At 34.4% G+C, this 22,129-nt stretch overlaps 1 protein-coding gene across 1 annotated transcript; it reads left to right on the top strand.

Annotated features, from left to right (window-relative positions):
• LOC106119916 (Down syndrome cell adhesion molecule-like protein Dscam2) lies at positions 1-22,047 on the top strand. Its single transcript, XM_013315042.1, has 10 exons — positions 1-61; positions 458-510; positions 4,523-4,604; positions 15,176-15,237; positions 19,643-19,717; positions 19,791-19,935; positions 20,068-20,243; positions 20,767-20,857; positions 21,480-21,630; positions 21,856-22,047. The coding sequence occupies exons 1-10, from the start codon at positions 30-32 to the stop codon at positions 22,045-22,047; spliced, it is 1,059 nt and encodes a 352-aa protein (XP_013170496.1). The 5' UTR covers positions 1-29.
• Positions 22,048-22,129: the final 82 nt, after the last annotated feature.

Genomic DNA, 22,129 nt, shown 5'->3' with positions numbered 1-22,129 from the left:
GAGGTGCACACATATGCATTTGTAAAAGAATGTTTAATGCACAAGACAACAAACTGACAAGGTATTTATCGTTAAGTAATTTCAGTCTTAATAAGTTGAACTAAACAGCCGAATACTTTAATAATCTCACTAATATTATAAATGCGAAAGTTTAAATGGATGGATGGATGTTTGTTGGAAGGTATCTCAGGAGCAGCTTTACGAATCTTGATGAAATTTGGCGCAAATGTAGAACATAGTCTGGAAGAAGACATACTTGTTAAGATTTTTTTTAATTCTGCGCGAACGGAGTCACGGGCGAAAGTTTGTTGAAAGTAAAATTGTATTTTATAAAATTTGTTAGCATCAAGTTTTGCTTAGTAAAAATCTTTCTACATTTATGTTTGCACAATATTTCACAATGTAATGCCACAGTACATAATTTTTAAATACTCACTTAAACTTTTCTTATTTACAGCTCAAGTTCTACCATTAAAGTCACCCAAGTTGTTGGCGCAACTCAAAATATGAGTAAGTACCCGGACTCGGTGGTTAATACTGAAAAATTCCTACTGAAATAAATATTAATTTTGCTACAGCGAAATGAGTCTAGTTACTTATGTGTAAGAGTTAAATTTGGATGCACAAATAAAGGAGTTGTTTTACAATGTTAGGTTTGCAGGAATTACTGGAAGCAGGTGGCATAAAGTAGAGTTCCAGTCAATAATATTTTTACATTACTAGCGTCAGGGCTTTTACTTACTTTCTTAATGTCCCCGTAGTATTGCAGGGGTCGCCACTAGCGTACTGAGACTTGGCCTCTGTGTTAACATGAAGTATACGGCAAGATCACTTATGACCACATGCTTTAAAGTTACAGTTATGTTCGTAAAACACTAATGTAATCCGTAAGTTTAAACATCGCGTTAAATGACTACTTAAACTTTAAAACATACATTTAGTAGGTATTCATAAGAGAAAGAAAAATTACAAAGTAATATATTTGAAGTATTGCGTTGTTTATTTTAAAACACTTTTTTTGTGTTGATAAAAATGTTGAACAACATTTTAAATAGCTAACGATTACGAACAAAATGGAACACGTGTAACAAACACCGAAATCTCATTATTTTTTTCGCACGCGGAATAACGAAAAATGTAAAGAAGTAATATGTTTGGGTAGAATAAATAACCATTGTTATTTGTACGTAAGGGGAAAATAACAGTGTAGCATTTATCTCTGTGGAAAAATACGACAAATTACCAGCCTAATTCGTTCCATTAGGCGGTAATGTGGGCTAATAAAACATTCTGTTTGTCCGGCATCAAATACAATGGTGGGCGTCGAAGGTTGGGAGGCAACAATTTAGCGTCACTTAGTCTCCATTGCCCGCTCCCCTGGTTATGGAGAAAATGCCAGATGAAAACCGAGACGTTTGCACGTTTTCTATTGTTCAACTCGCTGATAAATCGCGGTTGCTTTAGTTGGGAAGGCAGTTTATAGAACGACATGATGATTTATGTAAAAACATCTTACTAATATTATAAATACGAATGTTTAGATGGATGAATGGATGGTTGTTTGAAGGTATCTCTAGAATAGCCGAACGGATCTCGATGAAATTTGGCATACTTATAGAACATAGGCTGGAAGAACACATAGGCTATTAATTATGTTTTATTTTAATTCCGTGCAAACGGAGTCGCGGGCGATAGCTAATATTTACTAAATGGCGATGGAACAGACAAATACAAGTATTTAGATATCCAGCATGTATAAGTTAAAAGCCAGGCTAGTTGCTAATATTATAAAAATAAATTCCAGTTTGATACCTTCACGCGTTTTTAAGAAAAAGGGTCTTGACAGACGGACGGACTGACAACAATGTGATCCTATAAGGGTTCCGGTTTTTTCCTATGAGGTACGGAGCCCTAAAAATGTGTTGGTTTTACTAAACACATTTTTGTATCTTATGAAGTCTCAAGAATAGAACTTTCTTCTCCTTTAACCAGTTTAAGTATTACTGATGTATTTGTTATTTAGACAGTATTATTTTGCGTGCGCGAAACAATTTTGTTATTATTATCACATCCGTATTTCGCAAAAGAACAAACCTTTCATTTCCATCCCGTTTATGAGTTTCTCCAGCTGTCAAAGGCGAACATATTGCTCTCTCGAGCCCGTATTTGAGGCACAAGAGTGTAATTCCCGTAGGTTTTGTCTTGCGGCAACACTAGCAGAATGGAAAGACGACCGCATTCAAAGAGTTCTGTCTGCATTTTTAAAATATTCACGTACACACTGTACCGAATTGTAAAGGCTAAAGTTATGCTGTTTGACCGACGGAAGTGAATTTTATTAAAAATTTCGTTGCATTCCATTGTTTTAAATTTTAAAAAAATCGTCTATACTGTTTTACCGATAGAACAGAGTTATAGTTTTTTATCTTTTTAAGTTGATAAAAATCCGGATAGTAAGAGAATGTAAAGAGGTGCCAAGTATTCAGATCACGTGGTCCTTACACTGATTCCGCTGCGAGCGTGTGTTAAAGCTAACGTTTTCACAACGATTAAGTTTAATTTTACCTCAGAGACTATATCAATGTGGAAGAAATTTGAACTCGCTATTGTTAGGAAGAAAATCCGACACTGTGCTGGTGTACTGTCGCAACACTAGTCTTACTAAAATGTCGACGTTTATATCCCCTCACTAATCCTTTTGACATGTGATTTTATAACGAAAACGCGCCATTCGCGCCAAAGGTTTGTAACTAATGTCTAAAACTATTTAGTCTATTTTTTTTAACTTTTTCCATCACTTTTTTATGTTGAATAATAATAATGTTACAGTTGCATTATACTTTGTTAACCTGCCATGCTTCATAAAGCTCGCTTTTTAAACATCATATCAACCTTGTCTTGAACAAGCGTACGTTCCTAGTCTCTCCAGTTGTGTTGTCGAGAACAGAGAGAGCACAAAGTCGCATTGCTCGGCATTGCAATGCTTTGAGGGGACGAGACATTGCGATTCATTCTCGCATTTAAAAGGAAGACTGTAATTTTACAGCGCTTTGTCTACACCCCGCGCGGGACGACGGCTCGCAGCGAAATATGCGCATTCAGAAAAATCCTTTTTTATTTTTTTTAAATGCTACGATTAAACTGCGACTGCGGAACGTATGCGTGAATAGACGATAAAACCACAATATGAAGTTGAAGTGGATACGAAGTGATATATTATAAAAGTGAGCGTTCCAAAATAGTACGTGAAATTCTAGAAACTTCGAAATACTTTCGTATGCATTGATGATGATTAAGTTAGAAAGTTAATGTTAGGATCCTCCAGTAACTTAACGTACAAGCGGGGTTAAACAAAGTGCATTCACCATGAAGCGATTCCATATCGAACTTCAAAAATGTATAGTCCTGACAATAACTATCGATAAGTGACGTGATTGTCGCGCGTCAGTTCTATACAATTTTGAAGTTCGATATGGAATCGCTTCATGGTGAATGCACTTTGTCTAACCCTTTTATAAACAATGGCAAAAAGTGGATAGAAACAATTTCATTTATTGTAATAATTTTACTTACAAAACCGTATTTTTATAAAATTGTAGTTCATGGATATAATATTCTGTTCCAAATCATCGGTTTTTATTGTCGGCAGTATTGTAACAAACGGGCGGTTTTTATTTCGCAGCGCGAATTGTTTAAATATCGTATGGCCTTATTCGTACAGTGCGGGAGTGGGTCAGTGCACTGCTGGAAAGTTCACAGTATTGATTTTATTGCGCACGCCCAAAAATATAAATGCTATCTATCCAGCGCCAAAATGATGCTTCGTTTGAGGCACGCGTCAAAAATTTACGCTACTAAATTAAATTGCGCAACGCAAATGCGTTTATTACATTCTATAGTTTTTATCTGTAGGCTTAATATTTTTAAAGTAACTACAAGTACAATTTATACATGGAAAAGTGACAGTAACTGTCAGTAAAGTTAGAAGCGTCGAGCGTGGAGCGACGTGCGTAGAGCGTCCGTGGCTCAGGGGTTAAAGCACATGACTTGTAATCTGCAGGCCCTGGGTTCGAATCCTGCCATGTACATATGTACATTTATCCGACAATTTTACGGTGAAGAAGAACATCGTGATGCAACCTACACATATCTGCGAATAAATTCAAAGATATGTGTGAAATCAACCATCACTGTGCCAGCGCGGTTGAATATAGCTTATTCGCCCCTAGCTTAGGGTAGGCTCCGAGGCCCTCAGTGGGGATACATTAGATTAGCTGATTATAATGAAAGTTGGGAAACGAATGCTTTAAAGGCTCCGAGACGTTGTAAGAATGAAGTTAAGATGGAAAATGAAACAAAATTATTTCACTAAAGTGAGTGGCTCTACTAGGTTGCCATAAACGATGTCTTAGACCTTATTGTAAGAAATGCAGCATTATGAATACATATGTATAAAAAACTTGAAGTAACTTCTCAGCTCAGACTTGGTAACATATTTTCTAAAGTACTTCTTTCTTTTTAGGTCTTATCACACAGAAGTCCAAGCGAAAAGGAATCGCTTTGAAAAACATTCCAATAGAAAAGTCGTTCCAGTTAAACGGAGGGTAAGTTAAGCATTACTCACAGTTTCCTGTTCCTAGAGTTAAATAAAGTTTTACTAAGTTCAAGTAAACGTATTTTTAACTGTCACAAAAATTTTCTTTTCGTTTAGCTATCTTAATATTACTATATATGTTTAGATTCGAATGTTTAGATGGGTGGATGTTTGATTCAAGGTATCTCCAAAACGGCTGAACGGATATCGATGAAATACGGCATACATGTAGAACATAGTCTGGAAAAATACATAGGCTACTAATTTTGTTTTTTTTTTTGTAATTCCGCGCAGACGGAGTCGCGACCGACAGCTAGTAGAATATAAATATGAGTATAAAGTTTCTTTGAATTTAATATTTAAGCTTAAGCATCGTATCTATAAACTCTTAGACTGTATATAAACTCTATCAGACGGATTTCAAGTGCTTTATTTCGTTAATAATGATTAATTATCTTAACATGAGGATCTTATTAGCTATTTATCCTCATCAAAATACTGTTAGTCTTTAGATTGGTATTGAGTAAACTTTTGACAGTTCCGAATGAGTTGGATATAGTTTGTATGATATCGTAGGTCACAATATGCGGTTTATGAGGGGCGCAGACGACCCCGTTACGTAATTACTTTAGACTCGACGCCGGCGGGGCGACGACCCCGGCTCGACTTTGACCCACTTCTTAGTTTAATTTCGCCTCTCACCCTGTAGATGTTACGTATAGCTACTGCCTGAAAGGCACCTGTTGTATACTGACATTTCATTTTAACAACACGATTATGAATGAAGTTTAGATTTGATGACGTCAATAGTTTTGTGATATAAATTAGTTTTTGTAGTTACTCTACCACACTCAGAAATTTCAAGTGGTTACACTGGTCATAATAATCTGCACTTAACGACTATGAGGAAGATAGTTGAAAAGTAAAAATCATATGATTTTATTTCATCATGTAATGTAAAATAGTCCAACCTTGTGATTCAATGTTCAGTCAGCGTCATATAGATCGTCACAGACAAGATATGCAAATATATAGGTACATCAAAAGTAATCAATTATATCGGTACAACAAAAGTCCTCAAAATAATAGATACATTCACCCTGCTCAAAAACATCGGTACATACACAGCGTCAAATATATGAGTACATGCAAGATGCTCATAAATATCGTAGCAGCCACAGCGTCATAAGTAACGAAGCAGTCAAGGTGCGCAAAAATATCGGTACATTTGACAAAATTGAACTCTATCTCTGTATACTTGTGATACAATTTGGAATAAACTACTTCTGTTACATTCATTTGACACTTTGTATTAACATTATAGGTTGTCCGGAAAGTTCGTTCCGATTTTCGATAGGAAGCTTAAAATAGACTGTAGCTGAAGTGGATTCATTTTCGGATTTCCACCATTATCAAACGTAACAAAAATTTCTATGTTGTGAATAATTTCATTTCATTGGTTGAGATAAAAACTAATTTTTAAAATTTTAGCCAAAAATTTATTTATTTATTTATTTATTTATTTATTTATTAAAAATGTATACACATTAACAATTAAACAAACAGGTTGAGCGTTGGAGTCTGTCATAGTATGAACTGTGTGACAGACACCGGCGCCTTTCCTTTACAAATTACATAGTTAACAAATTAGTGCTTGTGCGTGTGTATGTGTGCGTGTGTGTACGTGTGTGTGTGTGTGTGTGTGTGTGTTACCGCGTGTCTTTGGCAATTAAATTTGTGTTCGTTTCGTGTTTTTTCTAATTGTAGGGCCAAAGTAACTTTTCAGTTTCATCGTAATTTAAGTTTAGTAAAAATGTTATTACAGCTCTTTTACATTTCTTAAAGGAAAGGGGGTAAATGCTGATAGCCTTATTAATAGTGTTGTAAAGACGAGGTCCTATGACTGCATAGTGGTGATCAGCAACGGTAGTTCGGTATTTAATGCATTTAAATACGACATCCTTTCTTCGTTTGTCAGTCACAGTATTTAAATACGGAACTGCTCTGTGATGACGTAACACAGTTTGTAACACAAATAATTTCCTTACAGTTAGTAAATTCCAGGTTTTATATAAGGTTGAGCTTGAATAAGTAAAGGGTTTGCCCAGCATAATTTTGAGTATAGCCCTCTGTGCCCTCTCTAACGGAAGCAGGTTAGTTCTGTGTGCACCACCCCATACTGAGACACAATAGTTCATCAGAGACTGGGCTAAGGCAAAGTAAACGGTTTTTAGTAGTTTTGGTTCAACAGAAGATCTCAGCCTTTTAAAAGGGTACATGAGCTTTCTGATACGAGCAGCAGTCAGGGAGATGTGTTTTCGCCAGTTTAATGTACTATCGACTACAAGACCTAAATATGTCGTGTCCGAGCATCTTTGAATAGGTTGGCATTGACAATTTAGACTCGGAGACGTTCGACAGGTATGCACAACAAGTTTGTAACTATCACTATGTGGTTGAGATGATAAACGGGAACTGAAGGTAATGTACTTTGTCTTAGCCAAGTTCAATGTCAGAAGATTAGAAGAAAGCCATTTCATAACGGTAGAAAGAGCATTTTCGGCATACAGATGTACAGATTCCCATGAATTACCGTGAACAATTATAGCCGTATCATCTGCATAAGAAAATATTTTCGAATTCGGTAGATTTAGTAAGCACAGACTATTTACATAGATCAGGAATAGTGTAGGACCTAGTACACTTCCTTGAGGTACCCCAAAAGTGAGGTTCGCTTCATTACTGATCAGATCGTCTAATTTGACACATTGTGATCTGTTTGTTAAATAGTCCTTAAATATGTCCAAAGCTAGGCCCCTTATCCCAATGCTTTCCATCTTTGACAAGAGAATCGGGATTGAGACTGAATCAAAGGCCTTAGACAGGTCTAAGAATATACCCACAGTTTTGTTTCTATTATCAATATTTTTAACTATTGTGTTAATTAGTTCAAGTGCAGCATCCTCTGTTGATTTATTATTCCGAAAACCAAATTGATTATGAGCTAATATATTAAATTTATTTAAAAAATGGACTAATCTCTTATTAAGGATTTTTTCTAATATTTTAGACAAAATTGTAAGAACAGAAATCGGCCTGTAGTTGTTAACCGAGCTTACTTCTCCACTCTTATAAATAGGACGGACTATTGCTTTTTTGAAAGCGGTCGGAAAGACCCCTTTAGAGATGCTGAGATTACATACATGTGTAATTGGAGATATGAGAACATGTCTAGCAGATTTAATCACTGATGAAGGGATATTATCCCAACCAACAGCACAGTTATCACGAAGACCCATAATTATGTCATTAACCTCAAGTTCATCAGCCTCAGTCAAATATAAGGAATTTAGTTGTGTATCAGGATTGGTGATTAAAGAACTTTCATAAGATACTTCATTATTTATGGACATCGCTAGATTTTTTCCAATATTTGCAAAAAACTCATTGACGGAGTTTACTGTATTCATGGTACCTGGGAGGTTTAGTAATTCACATGAATTGTTAGTATGTTTGTTCATTCCCATAATGGACTTAATTATATCCCAAGTTGCTTTAGGGTTGCTTTTAGCTTGTAGAAGTTTATTTGTTTCATACTCGCATTTTAGTTTTTTTAATAGGTTGTTGCAGAAGTTGCGATATCTAGTATAAGTAATTTTTTTGATCATATTGTCAGGATCTTTTTTGAACTTGGAACGCAATTTGTCTCGATTTCTTATACATCGGAGAAGGCCCGGTGTAATCCAAGGTTTAAGTATTCTTTTCCTTTGTGGTACTTTAATATTCTTAGAATGCGAATTTAGAATTTTTGAAATAATTGAGATCAGAATGTCAGCTGCTTTGTTGGGATCATTGGGAATTAAGACTGGGGTAAAGTTTGTGTTGAGTAGATCACTTATTACATTCGGAAAGTCAATACGCCGGATGAAACGACTAGACTGTTTTAACTTTGTTTTCAAATCAACACAAAGTATAATAGGGGCGTGATCAGTTATGAAGGAATCCAGAACCAGGGACGTCGCATTATTAGTAGTTTTCAGAAATATGTGGTCGAGGCAGCTACTATCTCTGGTTGGAAATAGATGGGCTGGTAATAAACCGTGAAATGAAGTCATATTAAGGTAGGTATCAGAATTATGATCTGGGATATTTGATAAAATATTGATATTCATGTCCCCAATCATAGCAACAGTATTAATATGTGCAAGAGATGTTAGAACAAAATTTAGACTGTCTAAGAATTTATCGAGATTCCTAAACGAGGGAGACCTATATATGGCAACAATGGCAATTTCAGTCTCGAGTTGTAGAATAAGACAGTTAGCATCACTAAAGGTCGGCTCTGAGACAGTTAATTTTAAATAACTGCGATAGTATATAACAATGCCATCGTTTTGATTAAGGGATTTCGAAGTAACAGAATTATATCCTTCAATTGTGGGAATGTAAGTAGTCCTTCTTAACCAGCACTCTGTTAATATAAGTATTTCACAGGAAATATCAAGCCTAGTTAGTAAAGTAGTTAGACCATCAAAGTTGCAATTAATACTTCTAATATTTACGTGAAAAACACCTAAAGTACTACAGGTTTTACTAATATGACGTAAACAAGTTTCCGGTGTACAAGTGAAAGACTTAGATACCTCATGGGATTCAATTATGTTAAGAACTTCGTTAAAATCACCCATAATCCGATTTTAGATGAGTTTGTGAGTCAAATAAGTGGTTGTGAAGAGCTAAATATTCGATAATTAACTGAAAATGTTTGTTGGACACACGTTGGAGATTGACTTTGGCACGTGTATAATTGTGTATTATAATTCTAATATTGAAATAAAATGAAGTGTGACTTGAAAAAATTATGTTGTAAAGAATTAATGAGTAAAGTGCGGTTAATGCTAGTCACTTATTTGTAGGTAAGTTACGGATATCAAACTCTTTTTCTATACGTATTGCAGGAGATCCTTCCTTTTTTCTTAAATAGATTCTTCCATTCGTAGTCCAACAGAAGGCATAGTTGTTGGTCTTCGCGAAATCGCGGGCAAGATAGAAGAGACGTTTTGATTTAAACGTTAAATGTTCCGAAATATATATTAGTTTCTTTGGACCTTCCATTTGTAGATGAGTCGTGGAAAGTTTATTATTTCCATTTGAAATATTAAATTTTTTAGCATATCTAATTATGTTTTCCTTTTGTATAACAGACACCAGGTCCACAATTAAGGTTTTATTCTGTCCTGATTTTGCTTTACTGCGGTAAAGATCCCGAATATCCGAACATTTTATTTCCATATTTATAGCTCTTCCCGTGTTTATCACCGTATTTATTAAGTCTTCTTTAGTTTCCGAGGGTTTCTCTGGTAAATTTCGGATTTCTAAAATCGAGCATTTCTTCTCTCTTTCCAATCTGTCCACTCTTTCTTCTAGAATTTGTATGTAAGCAAGATTATTATTTTGTTCACTTATTATTTTGTCTAACTTGTTCTTCTGTTCCTCATATTGTTTTGAAACAAAGTCTGCACTTGCCCTTATATCACCCAGATCCTTCTTAATTTCATTAATACTATTCAGTAAAAGTGATTCTTTACTTTCATACTGATTTTTGAATTCTTTAAATAATTGCTTCATTTCACTCATAAATGAGTTCAGTTCATCTACTTGTTCAAATTTTCGTTTTTGTCTTCTGGTTGTACCTTCCCGAGCTGGAGGTTGCGTACAAAGGTCTGGTTCAGAGTCGCAACGAGGAGATGACATCGTTGATGACGGAGGTGTTCGTTTGAGGGGCATGTTGGACAATTGTTATGCTGTTTTTTGTAATAAAACTGGGAAGTCAGAGGAACTTCACTCGAATAAAACGTAAAAGAGAAGAGAGAAAAAAGATGAAAAAAAAAAAAAAAAATGTGAATCGCTGGTGAGACGCGAACTATCGACTTTTTCGTGCAGATCTGTAAGTGTACTACGCTATAATATTACACTACGCTCGGTGCGTTGGAACGTTTGAAATATTCAGTCTTGTTCGTAGCACATAGTTTGTAGCGAGATGCGTTAATTTTAGCGTAGCTTTGTCCGATTATGCGTTTCAGTCTCGCTCACCGTTGATCAATGTCCGCAGGTAGTTTCTTTCTTTATTGCGCGTATGCCACTGCAGTGTTTGAAACCGGTTATCACATTTGTTAATAGCAATTTTGCGAGTGAATACAATTTACACAACACAAAACACGTCAACTCTCGAGCGTCGCTCGAATGGAAGGGCAAAAAATAAAAGACGTTTTAGGTATAGAGTCGTACCAATATAATTTAAAAACATTTCCAAAAATTTAAGAGAACAGGGTTTCAATTTTCCTTATAAAGCGGTACGAATTTACTGGGCAACCCAATATTTTTCTTCTCCTGTCATAACGCTTAAATATATTATAAAAGTTTGTCACGCCGAATATGACAGATACGTAATAACTAATATCAAATTTTGCCTTGTCACAATATATACTAGTTTGGCGCAGTATTCTAGTATGTTTGCCGTAATATGTTTAATAAGTTTACCGGTTCGAATCTCAGGCTTCTTTTTTTATCATTTTATCAATCACGGGGTTATTTTTTCATAACTAGAATAATTATATATTTCATAATGAAAAATTTGGTAATGTAAAATTTTGCTCGACAATTTTTTTTTATAATTTTCGCTGTCGGGTAGAAAGAAATTTAAATAAAGTTAACAACAATTAGGTTAGACCATCGCGGGTGAAGTGAGTGGGCGGAGCGTGGATTGTTTTTGCGGGTTTTAAGAATGGTATGCGCGGAAACTATACGTACAAGTGTTATCTACATATGTGTGCGCGCCCACGCACACTGGAATGTTTATTGCAATCGACCAAAAATTTGATGTAGTTTGGATATTGACATTCAGTTTTTTTTCTTTGTTTCTTAAATATAATCAGTATCAGTAAAGGGTAAAAGTAAAAGTGTTATTTTTACCGGTACAAGTTTAACAAACATGAGTAATAAACAAATTACATGCCAATAGCATCGCTTTATCTCCTTCATTTTTGTTTGAAATAGAAAAGTACATTAACGGTCAAACTCATTAGTCCAAGGCAATATCAAAAAGTACCTAATAACTACGGCGATAGAGTTTAATTACATGTGCTTCGATATTAAAATTAAAAAGTTTAAATATCAAAAAAAAATAGTGGCTTGGGATTTGAACCGCTGACCTTACGTACCAACGGCGGCGAACGGTAAGGCCACGAGACCAAACTAGCATATATGATGACAAACTTAAATTTGATGTTGGTTTTATCTACCTAATATCTGTCATACGCGTCGAACACTTTTAGTAAATTTTGAAAAATGGTTTGATGCAAAGTGTCAAATGAATGTAACAGAAGTAGTTTATTCCAAATTGTATCACAAGTATATAGAGATAGAGTTCAATTTTGTCAAATGTACCGATATTTTTGCGCACCTTGACTGCTTCGTTACTTATGACGCTGTGGCTGCTACGATATTTATGAGCATCTTGCATGTACTCATATATTTGACGCTGTGTATGTACCGATGTATTTGAGCAGGGTGAATGTATCTATTATTTTGAGGACTTTTGTTGTACCGATATAATTGATTACTTTTGATGTACCTATATATTTGCATATCTTGTCTGTTACGATCTATATGACGCTGACTGTTCATATTAGTTTTTAGGGTATTTCAATAATCTTGCTAACATTATAAACATGAATGTTAAATATTCTAGAAAACACAAAGTTTACTTGCTAAGCTTTTTTTTATTTAATTCCGTGAGGAAGGAGTCGCGGGCAAAAGCTAGTTTCCAAATATATTTTAATTTAAACAACGATCCCCAATTTCTAGTATTAAAACATCACTTAAGAGCGTACAGACTTGCCATTAAAAATACCGAGTCTTTCCTTTGCCCGCTTCTGTTGATTTATTCAACCCTTTGCGCACGTTTCGAATCATACAGTAATGGAAGAAAAACATTAAAAGTAGCAAATGTGTGCATACTTTTAGTGCAGATCAAAGAAAGGTAAATATAAATATTTCAACGAACCGCCTTTTAATATAATGATTTATTTATAATGTTTGGACAAAATAAAAGATAAGCGATTTCATACAAACTTTGGGTCTATCACTAATATTTGTGGCAATCGCATTTGTATCATCATCGACAATTATGTCAAAAATAGTATACATTTTTTATTGCTCTTTACGTGTGATAGGGGCACAAACTAATACAAACAACAAACTCACGCCCTAACCCAGAATAGTAGGCAGAGACCACGGACCTCGATTTGGACCTAACACACCTCTTTCGTTTTTATTACATACAGATACAAATTACTTTAATACGAATTTTGTCGATTACGACTATATCATGAATATTACACTAATATTCATGATAGCCCCATTGAGCAATATGTATTTATTATAGACAACGATTTATTTATGCAAAAAAAAGCTTACAGCTTACATCACTAAAGCTAATAGGTGAGAAAACTAAAGATTCAAATCAATCAATGGATTTAACGCTATTCTAATTGAATTGGTAAATATCAAAGAAATTATAAAAACAATCAAGAATTTATATCTATGTTAGCTAAAAAGTGTTTTTATGACGTCATTAGTAAAATATCGTCACCTCAAATTTATAAGACGTTAAAAGTTCAACCTCGCTTCCGTCGCCTGTATCTACATCTCAAAAGTTCGCGATGTTTAAGTGTACCGACGCCGAACTTTTCACATTAACAAACAGCTTACGTCTGTTATTTCACTTAATCTGAGACTTTGTTTTATTTACTAGACATTTTCGCTCATACGACTAATTTATTGCTATTCAACTTGTTTTCGGAAGAGATAACACTGGTAATTAAGATTTTTACTTACGTTTTTCTAAGATGTTGCATATTCTATTTTATTTATCTTTATATTTGAAGATAACATATTATATCTTGTATCCTTAGAGTAAAAAAAGAGATTGGCCAATTTTGTACGGGCATCCAAAGTGTAAGACATTTAAGTTACGTTTCTTGCTTAATTTATAAATGATTACCCCTAGCATCAATAACTTAACGTAAAAATTTACTCGTCTTTTTTTTAAATACAAGCCCGAATGGATGTAAATTGCATTGAAAATGTTATTATACATTTTCCATCCAGGAATAACTCTGCAATTTGTTCTATTTTTAAATCAAAACATTTTATTATTCATCGCGAAGGTATACTTTACAAGTGGACCCCGATGTAAAAGAAGTTTGAAGAATGCGCGATTATAAAAAAAACTGAAGCGTGACTTGCGCTAGTAGAGCGCCCCCTATTGAAAATTCTGAAACTATATGAAATATTTTTATTCAAACTTTCCTGGATAGCGAAGCTTATAAAAGCTGACCTTTTATTAAGTCGAGTAACGTAACGTTGGTAGATAGTTGGTAAAGTATGTAGCTATCGAGTCCGAGACTGCATAATATGTTAAATGAACATTACTTGCAGCTGACTGTACATTGCTTTAACAGTGAGCACTTTACCATACAACAGACCACATGAAAGCAAGCATCAGCCAATTTTTTTTAAATAACGATCCATTATTATTTATGTAGACATCGTTTTCAATTATGAAGATCTAGATCTAGACTTTTATTAGTTTTAGTTTTTAGTTCCAAATAAGCATTTTACGATATACTTACTAACAAAAATGCCTGAACAAATAAATATGTTATTTTCGGTTTTGTCTAAGAGAATGAAAAGAAAACCCACGCTTATTTTTAACTGAGAATACCTAACTAACTAACGTCTAATTTGATTTTTTTCCATAAATTATTTTAACAATTAAGGTTAAATTCATCAGTAAATGTATTAAACATGAAAATACGTTCGAGATAAATGAAACAACTTTGTTATTACACCCCTGAGGGGTGTAATTGTTAGGCCTTTTTCCCGAGTTACAGCTATTAAATTTGTAGAACATCAAAATAAATGCTTTTAAATTACATCTCTTTATTTTTAACCTAAAATATTTTTACCTCGCTTAAGGTGTGTTTCCATTAACTTAAAGATACAATAAATTTATTAAAAATGTGTTAATAATAAAATTATTCCTTCTTTCTTAAAAGATAAATATGTCTTTGATATAAGGAATAAAATTTCACATTTTATTAATTAATAAAACTAATTAATTAAACTACCAAAATAATACTATAAACTATATGCTAAAACTAAACCAAACTAAAAATAAAACTAAATAATATAAAAAATCGACCCCAAATCGCTGCCGTCGCACGGTAGGGTTCCCAAGAGGCTGGCGGCATTTCCCCGTTGGATGGCCAGGCTCAACCTTTGGCCGAAATGCGCGCCAGCCCTTGGATCCCCTGAGGCGTCGAATTTCTTTTTATTAATTAATTAAAATTGGTGAGTATGTGTAGGTAAAATACCAGTTTGAGGTGTAGTTGTATTGAAACATGATTTCAAATCTTGTCAACTTCTTCTGTCACAATTCATCAGTGGAAGCGCACCTTTAGATATACCTATCAAGTATTACTGTCGCTTCGAATAAAACGTAATTTTGTTCGACAGGTCGTACGACTGCTTTCTGTTCCGAGCCGATGATTCCGATTGTTCCGCTCAAAGTGACAAAGGTATGTATACATCCAATACTCTACTTCAGTCTCTATACAATATCGCTTTGAAGTAACTCCGAGACATCATTATATTTAATGTTACCATTATTAAAAAAAATCGTACATATACAATTTTATAAAAATTAATTAAAAGAAGTTTCATAAATTGTAATAAAATGCATACATTTATAAAGCTTCAGTATTTTGTATACTCATTCGGTATAAAAAAAGCGTATTAAGCCGACCGTGAACAGATATAATTGACAGATACGTGCGTACATATTTAAGTAACCGAAGTTGTATACAAATGTCTGGAGCTTTGTAAATGTATACATATTAATGCAGTTGACTGTACTAAAACCTAGTCGTCCTATACTTACGCTTTGAAAAAAAACAGAGAAATCAAGATGTTTTATGGTAACTAACTTCTTGAGTTCAGATTATTTTTATTACTTACTACGGATTTTAATTAAAACGAAATAAAAACCGTTAATAAATATCCTGCAGCGCAAACCCTCAACATAAAGAGTAATAAACGTTCCGTGTAAAAAGGTTCTCGCGTAAAACCGTTAAAAATATGAATCGTTAAAAACTGCAAACAGCCCAACGAGTCTGCACTCTGAAAAATATCTTGAAGTTCATAACGGGAAGGATAATAAATATAATGGTTAGTTATTCCGTACAGGAAAGCCGCGCTTAAGAAACGGCAACTATATTTCATAACTCTCAATTTGCCTTCATAATTTTCTAGCAGAACTTAATCTGTCTGGTGGATTTCGAGTACTCATATTTTATCCATCCTATTGCTAATACAATTCGTAGCTTTCCATAAAAAAGACTTTTTTTATCTACATTATTCTAGAAACATTGAAGTAAACGAAAGATTAAAAAAAATCACAAAGAGCATTGACTTAAGGGTATACAGGTGTACATGATATGTTCCATCTAACAAATTTTATCAACCCTAATCGTATAACATAGTTTACGTAAAAACAATGAAAGACATCACAATATATACCAATATAAAGTAATAAAAGACAATATACACGGAAAAATTCAATTCGAGGTTATTACGATCATCTGGAGCGGAATAATACAAAGACGGGCACCATTACGACCGCCAGATAAGCGAACACATGTCCGTACAACACGTAACCTTCCCACCTTCCAATATTAATATTACACTTATTTCTACATACAATATTAGTATATCGCACAAATGGCCAAAATGTTCTTGCCCACGAAGGAACAAATATATTGCGATTTGCTCCTTCATTTTCTCACAAGGTATTTTATTGCTTTGGGTTCGCTCATAAATTCCGTACTCACTCAGAGAGAAAAATAAAGCCTTCGTTCTGCTAGCGAATTGTAGCGAGAAATTTCTTTTTAGTCTTTCTTAGCGCAAACTGAATTGTGTTCGTTTTGGTTTAATATTTAAAGGGTTTGTTAGCTATAACTGGTAATAAACAGTTCTTGAGATAAAACGTTTAAATAGGAAGATGTTAACGCATAGCTTTTGTTTAACAAAAAAGAACTGAACTATAAGTTAAGCTTAACAAAAACTCATGTATTTCGTTGCTGTGATAACTAAATCCTTATATAAAAATTAATAAGTACGGTTTACAAAGTAAAGTCGTATATACATATGTTCACTACTAAATAAAAACAGACCCGAATCTGCTAGAAGGTTGTAAAACTTGTCAAAGCAAAGCAATGTTCAAATGATATGCCATCAACAAAAACAGCTACGAATACGGTATATTCGTTTATTTCTATAGTAAATATCCTCGTTAAACGAACAGCGAATAGTTGACTTCGATACATTTTTCTTTGTCTGTGTTTCTCGCTACGAACAGTCTATAGACTGGCTCTTAAAGTTCGAAACAGGGGCAATCAATTGGCCGCAGATCTTTGATACGGCAGTTCTCGACCCGTTTTGTACAGTGGAACTTTTCACAGCGATCCGGAATTTCTAATTAAAGCCGCAGACTGTCCGGACTTCGCAGATACTAATAGAAGTGGTGAGCCTTAATCAAAACCTACGGAAGTGGATGAAAAAATCAGAGTCTTTGAGTTTGAAGTCGGTTGCGGACGAGACTCGTTATCAAAGTTTTGTATTATTCAAGAAGCGTTACAACATTTTACGACTTCAAATTTGTTTTGATTGTACACTCTTGAAGTAACTTTCGAGTTGTTAGCGTCACTTTGTGTACAATTAATGATTTAACAGCCGAAACTTACGTTCGAAAGTAAGGCAAACTTTTTTTTTTAATTTTATTTCTTAGGTAAAAGATAATGCCATGCTTCCCAGATTTAAGTATCATGTTTCAAAAATCTTATATTTAAAATTCTAGTGTCGCAATATTAGTTAACATAGTCCTCCGAAACGTGTTAACCAATTTTTATGAAACTTTATTTGCATATTCAGTAGGTGTGGGAATCGGTTACTATATTTTAATCCCGCGCGGACGGAGTCGCGGGCCCCAGCTATCTATATCTATATATATGAAAGAAAGTCGAGTTAGTTACACTATTTATAACTCAAGAACGACTTTACCAAAATGTTTGAAAATTGGTGAGGAGATAGCTTAGAGCCAGGAGACGGACATAGGATAAAATTTTTCTTTTTTTTCGAATTTATGTCTTGAAGAGGTGCTTTTTATTTAACTTATGTATATATTAAGTTTTTTATATATCCACGCGGACAGAGTCTCGGGCGACAGCTAGTATTTTATATAATTGAGTAAATTAATTTTATTAAATAATGATTTGTTCTTACATAGAATCTTAAGTTGGTAGGGTCGTACCATTTCATTTATAAATCATGGGTCCCTTCCAACCCGCTTTACTGAACTTTCTATAATTGAAAGACATTAATTATATTGATTGAAAATCAATGAATTCATTTAGAAACTCCTTAATTAAAATTAGCCTATTAATTTATAAACGAATCACGAAAATATATTATTAGACTGAACAGAATATTTCCTAGTGTAAAGCTGCAATTGCGACGTCAAAAAACTAAGGTTTTATGTTATTGTGTACGCTGAATGTGTCTTTTAATTTTCCTTTATAATCAAACCATAAATAAACATACTATCTGTTTCTTTGCGAATGTTTGGATGGATATTTGTTAGAAGGTATCTCAAGAACGACTGCATGTAGCTTAATGAAATTTGGCAAAGATATAGAAGCATAATTTTTTAAATACTGTGCAGACGAAGTTGCGGGCTACAGTTAGTTTTAAATATATCTGCAACAACTATAAAACACGAAGTAGAGGTTAAAGCAATATAAAAAAGTCATTCGAGCAAAACTCGCAATAAAAGCATCCTTTGAACGATCATATTAAATTTATTGAAGCTGCTTTTACGAACAATAAATCCAACACAACAAAACATATTAACATCGAACTTGTCGCAATATTGTTTCAATTATTTAACATGATAATATAATAATACACACGATATAAATAAATTATATATATGTTATCAAAATATTAGCAGATTTTTTTTGGTAAACTTACTAATATTTCTTTTACCATTCCAACTAAGCTCTTGGCTTGTGCTAGGATATGGTTTACGACAATAGTCGAATGGCGGGATTCGAACCCCCGACCTCGTGATCGGAAATCCGTAATCTTAACCAGTAGGCTATTGACGCTTAAAAATATATTATAAATACATTTTGAGGTCTAACTTCTTTCCCGTGGATTTCAAATTAAATGAATATAAATAATGTTAATTAACTTATACTCTTTCTTTTATTTTATATCATGTACAAACATCAATGTCCGCGATCGAATCGGAGCTTTGATCTAAATGAAACGAAAAAATATAATAAATATGTCTCCCTCCCCTCCGGCCGCGGAGAGCGAGCCTCCACAAAGATGGATGCCGGAGCGGGAAATATCCGGTGAACTATTCCAATTTAGAAAGTTTCCTTTTGGTGAAGTAACTACTCCAGCTTGTTCCGAAATCGCCTCGAAAAATTGGCCACTGATACGACTGAACTGTATAAAATAGAAATAATTGCAAATTTTGTTCTGTATCTTGCATAAATATAGGATTTTTTATACCAAAATATTTGCATTTAAATATGCTGTCTGCCATCTTCTTACACGGAAAGGTTATAACGCGAATTAATTTAATGAGACAATAAAAAATGTAGTTGTAGATTGTGCTTCGTATAAATATAACAAGATAGTTTCGTCGTGTTCTAAATGTATCATGTTATTGTACACGCGTTGTCTCGTTAGTAAGGCTGTTCCTGGCCACTTTTAACTACGATGACATTTTTTAAAAACAAAAACAGTTCCTTTGTTTATAACCACAAAGGTTTCTCTGGCATTCTCTTTTGAATGTTAGCAAGATATTGTGGGAAATATTAAAGTTGTTATTTCCTTTACATTTAAATTTTGCAGTTATGTGGTGCTCATTAGTGAAGAAAGCTGCCGGCTTTAAGTCCCTGAAGCGAAAACGCTTAAAGCGGTCTTCGGGTGAGAAAACCTACTTTGATTTATTAAAGCAATTTATATTTTTCTTACGCTAACGTTCCATTCCTTTGTACAGATTCGCGACCCGAATTAGTTTACACCTTTATTGAGCAGGCCGTTCAGCCAGGAGCTCAGGTTGCTTTAAAATGTTCAGCTGTTGGTGAACCACCTCCTAGGTTTAGATGGACTCTAGATGGTCAACTCATACCTCCTCATCATGGGTACGTTCATTATTGTTTTCTAAAAAATTAACTACACTATGACGCCTTTAATAGTGCCACATACGAATCACTGGGAATACCTTTTGTGCATTGAATATGAAAAAAAATACATTTTTATTTATTTACCAACAGTGCTGCGATCACGGAAGGTCATGAGAATGGTCCAACTGGTATCGGTTCCAGCAACAACTACATTCTATCCACGCTGTCACTCAGCAGCGCAAGGGTTGAGCATGGGGGACGATATGAGTGTAGAGCAACCAATTCTCATGGCTCCGTCGCACATGCGGCAAGACTCAATGTATATGGTAAGATAAATTGATACTAACGTAAATTTACCTCTAAAGGTTGGAAATGTGGAAAGAAAGAGATTTGTAATTTGATTGGAAAGGAGGAGAGTGACATGCAAAAGAAGATAAAACTAATATTTCCCTGCAATAAATCGCTGGACGATAACAATAAAATCACTTTATCTTACAAAACAGTATTCTTGGAAAGGTGGGTGATGGGAGAGCTAGCTCGCATGGAGTGTAGAGTTGTGAGAAGTGAAGTACTACTTTAACCGAAGGTGCACTAAGCAGAACAAGATAGCAAAGGGCCTATCTTTATTATGATTTTTAATAGATCACAACATACATTGTCACTATCGCTATCTGAAAATAATTTTTACACATGTTTTTTCATCTGAATATTATTATATTCATAAACACGGGTTATAGGACAAAAGGTGTTAAACCACACGAAAAGTTAGAGATTTTTTTTCGTATATTTTGCTTATAAGAAATCTTGTTCGCTGTTTTTCTATTAAAAAAGGTAAATGACTTCATTCAGGGCCTCCGTATATACGCGCCATGAATCCCGTTAAGGCTGTTGCGGGTTCAGACATAACTATTTGGTGCCCGTATTATGGATTCCCAATAGAGTAAGTACGCTGTTACGATACTTATTTATTTAAATGTTTTTTTCCAGCTTACAAATATTTTTGGTGTATTTTTGGTACAAAATATTTATAAACTGTTATGTAACATGATAAGTAAGTGATACTTTTAGGTTACGTTATTAAATGTGTAATTTATGCCGTATAAAGCTAAATTACTTTCGTATTGGCTTACATATAACTAGCGGACCCGACAGACGTTGTCTGACAATTTGACACTGCGATGGTAGCGCCGTCTGTCGGATCCAATGTAAAACATTCCAAAATCAACAACTACTAAAAAATAAAAAATAATTAAAAAAACATTGTCCAGCGGACAAAATTGTGAATCTAACCCATTTCCAGATCCCCTTGAACACACACAAAAAATTTCATCTAAATTGGTCCATTCGTTTGAGAGAAGTTCAGTGACATACACACTCACAGAAGAATTACATATATAAAGATAAGCTAACTTTATAAGAAGTTTCTTCAAAAGAAATATATCTTGTGAATGAGTTATCCAGTTTCGAACTACTGACCTTCTTAGCACAGCTCGTAGTATCAATAAAGTTTTATTAAAAAATAAACTCATAACGAATATCCAACAGTAGTATATTTGTTTTAGTTCAGTAAAATGGGAAGGTGGTGCAGGAGCAGATCCTAGATATCATCAGGTGGACGGTCAGCTGACGATCACAAATGTAGACCGGAATCGAGACAAAGGCGGGTGGATTTGCTCTGTCTTGACACCAGGCGGAGAGTTAGCCAGGCGGGAGGTTTGATGTTTTCATTATTTTGTAATTAAGAAAGATAAAGGTAACATAGTGTTAGTCAGGCGACTGAAATACTCTATAGACTAAGGTAAGTATAAGATTAATGTCACACAAGCTATGCAATAGCGACGACGCAGACAAACGTCCATGTTTTATTAATTGAGTATACATCGTACAAGACATTGTTGAAATTAAAACACTAAGATACATATTATACAATGTGTTTAGGTGCAAGTGTCAGTGGTATCGCCGCCGGTGCTGTCGCCCATCGTGTTTCCGCCAGGCTTGAGGTCGGGCGATCGCTCGCAGCTCACCTGCACCGTCACATCGGGCGACATGCCCGTATATTTCTCATGGCTCAAGGATCAAATGCCCATTTCAAGCGCGCTACAGGTGAACATAATACAACGACCGAAATAACTATTCTATTCTTGAGATCCATACAAAAATTATAATAATGTCTTTGTAAACACGAAGTACAAACTTAATATATTGTCTTCAA

Source organism: Papilio xuthus, unplaced genomic scaffold (genome assembly GCF_000836235.2).
Source record: "Papilio xuthus unplaced genomic scaffold, Pxut_1.1 DF826961.1, whole genome shotgun sequence".
Taxonomy (NCBI): domain Eukaryota; kingdom Metazoa; phylum Arthropoda; class Insecta; order Lepidoptera; family Papilionidae; genus Papilio; species Papilio xuthus.
The sequence above is the reverse complement of the archived record's forward strand: the minus strand, read 5'-3'. Positions and strand labels throughout refer to the sequence as shown.

Bases quoted from the DNA above. Each gene is read 5' to 3' on its own strand.
- LOC106119916 (XM_013315042.1), top strand. From the start codon at position 30: ATGTTTAATGCACAAGACAACAAACTGACAAG. The intron at 15,238-19,642 runs GTATGTATACAT...TAAATTTTGCAG, and splicing joins TTCCGCTCAAAGTGACAAAG to TTATGTGGTGCTCATTAGTG. The intron at 20,244-20,766 runs GTAAGATAAATT...GACTTCATTCAG, and splicing joins GGCAAGACTCAATGTATATG to GGCCTCCGTATATACGCGCC.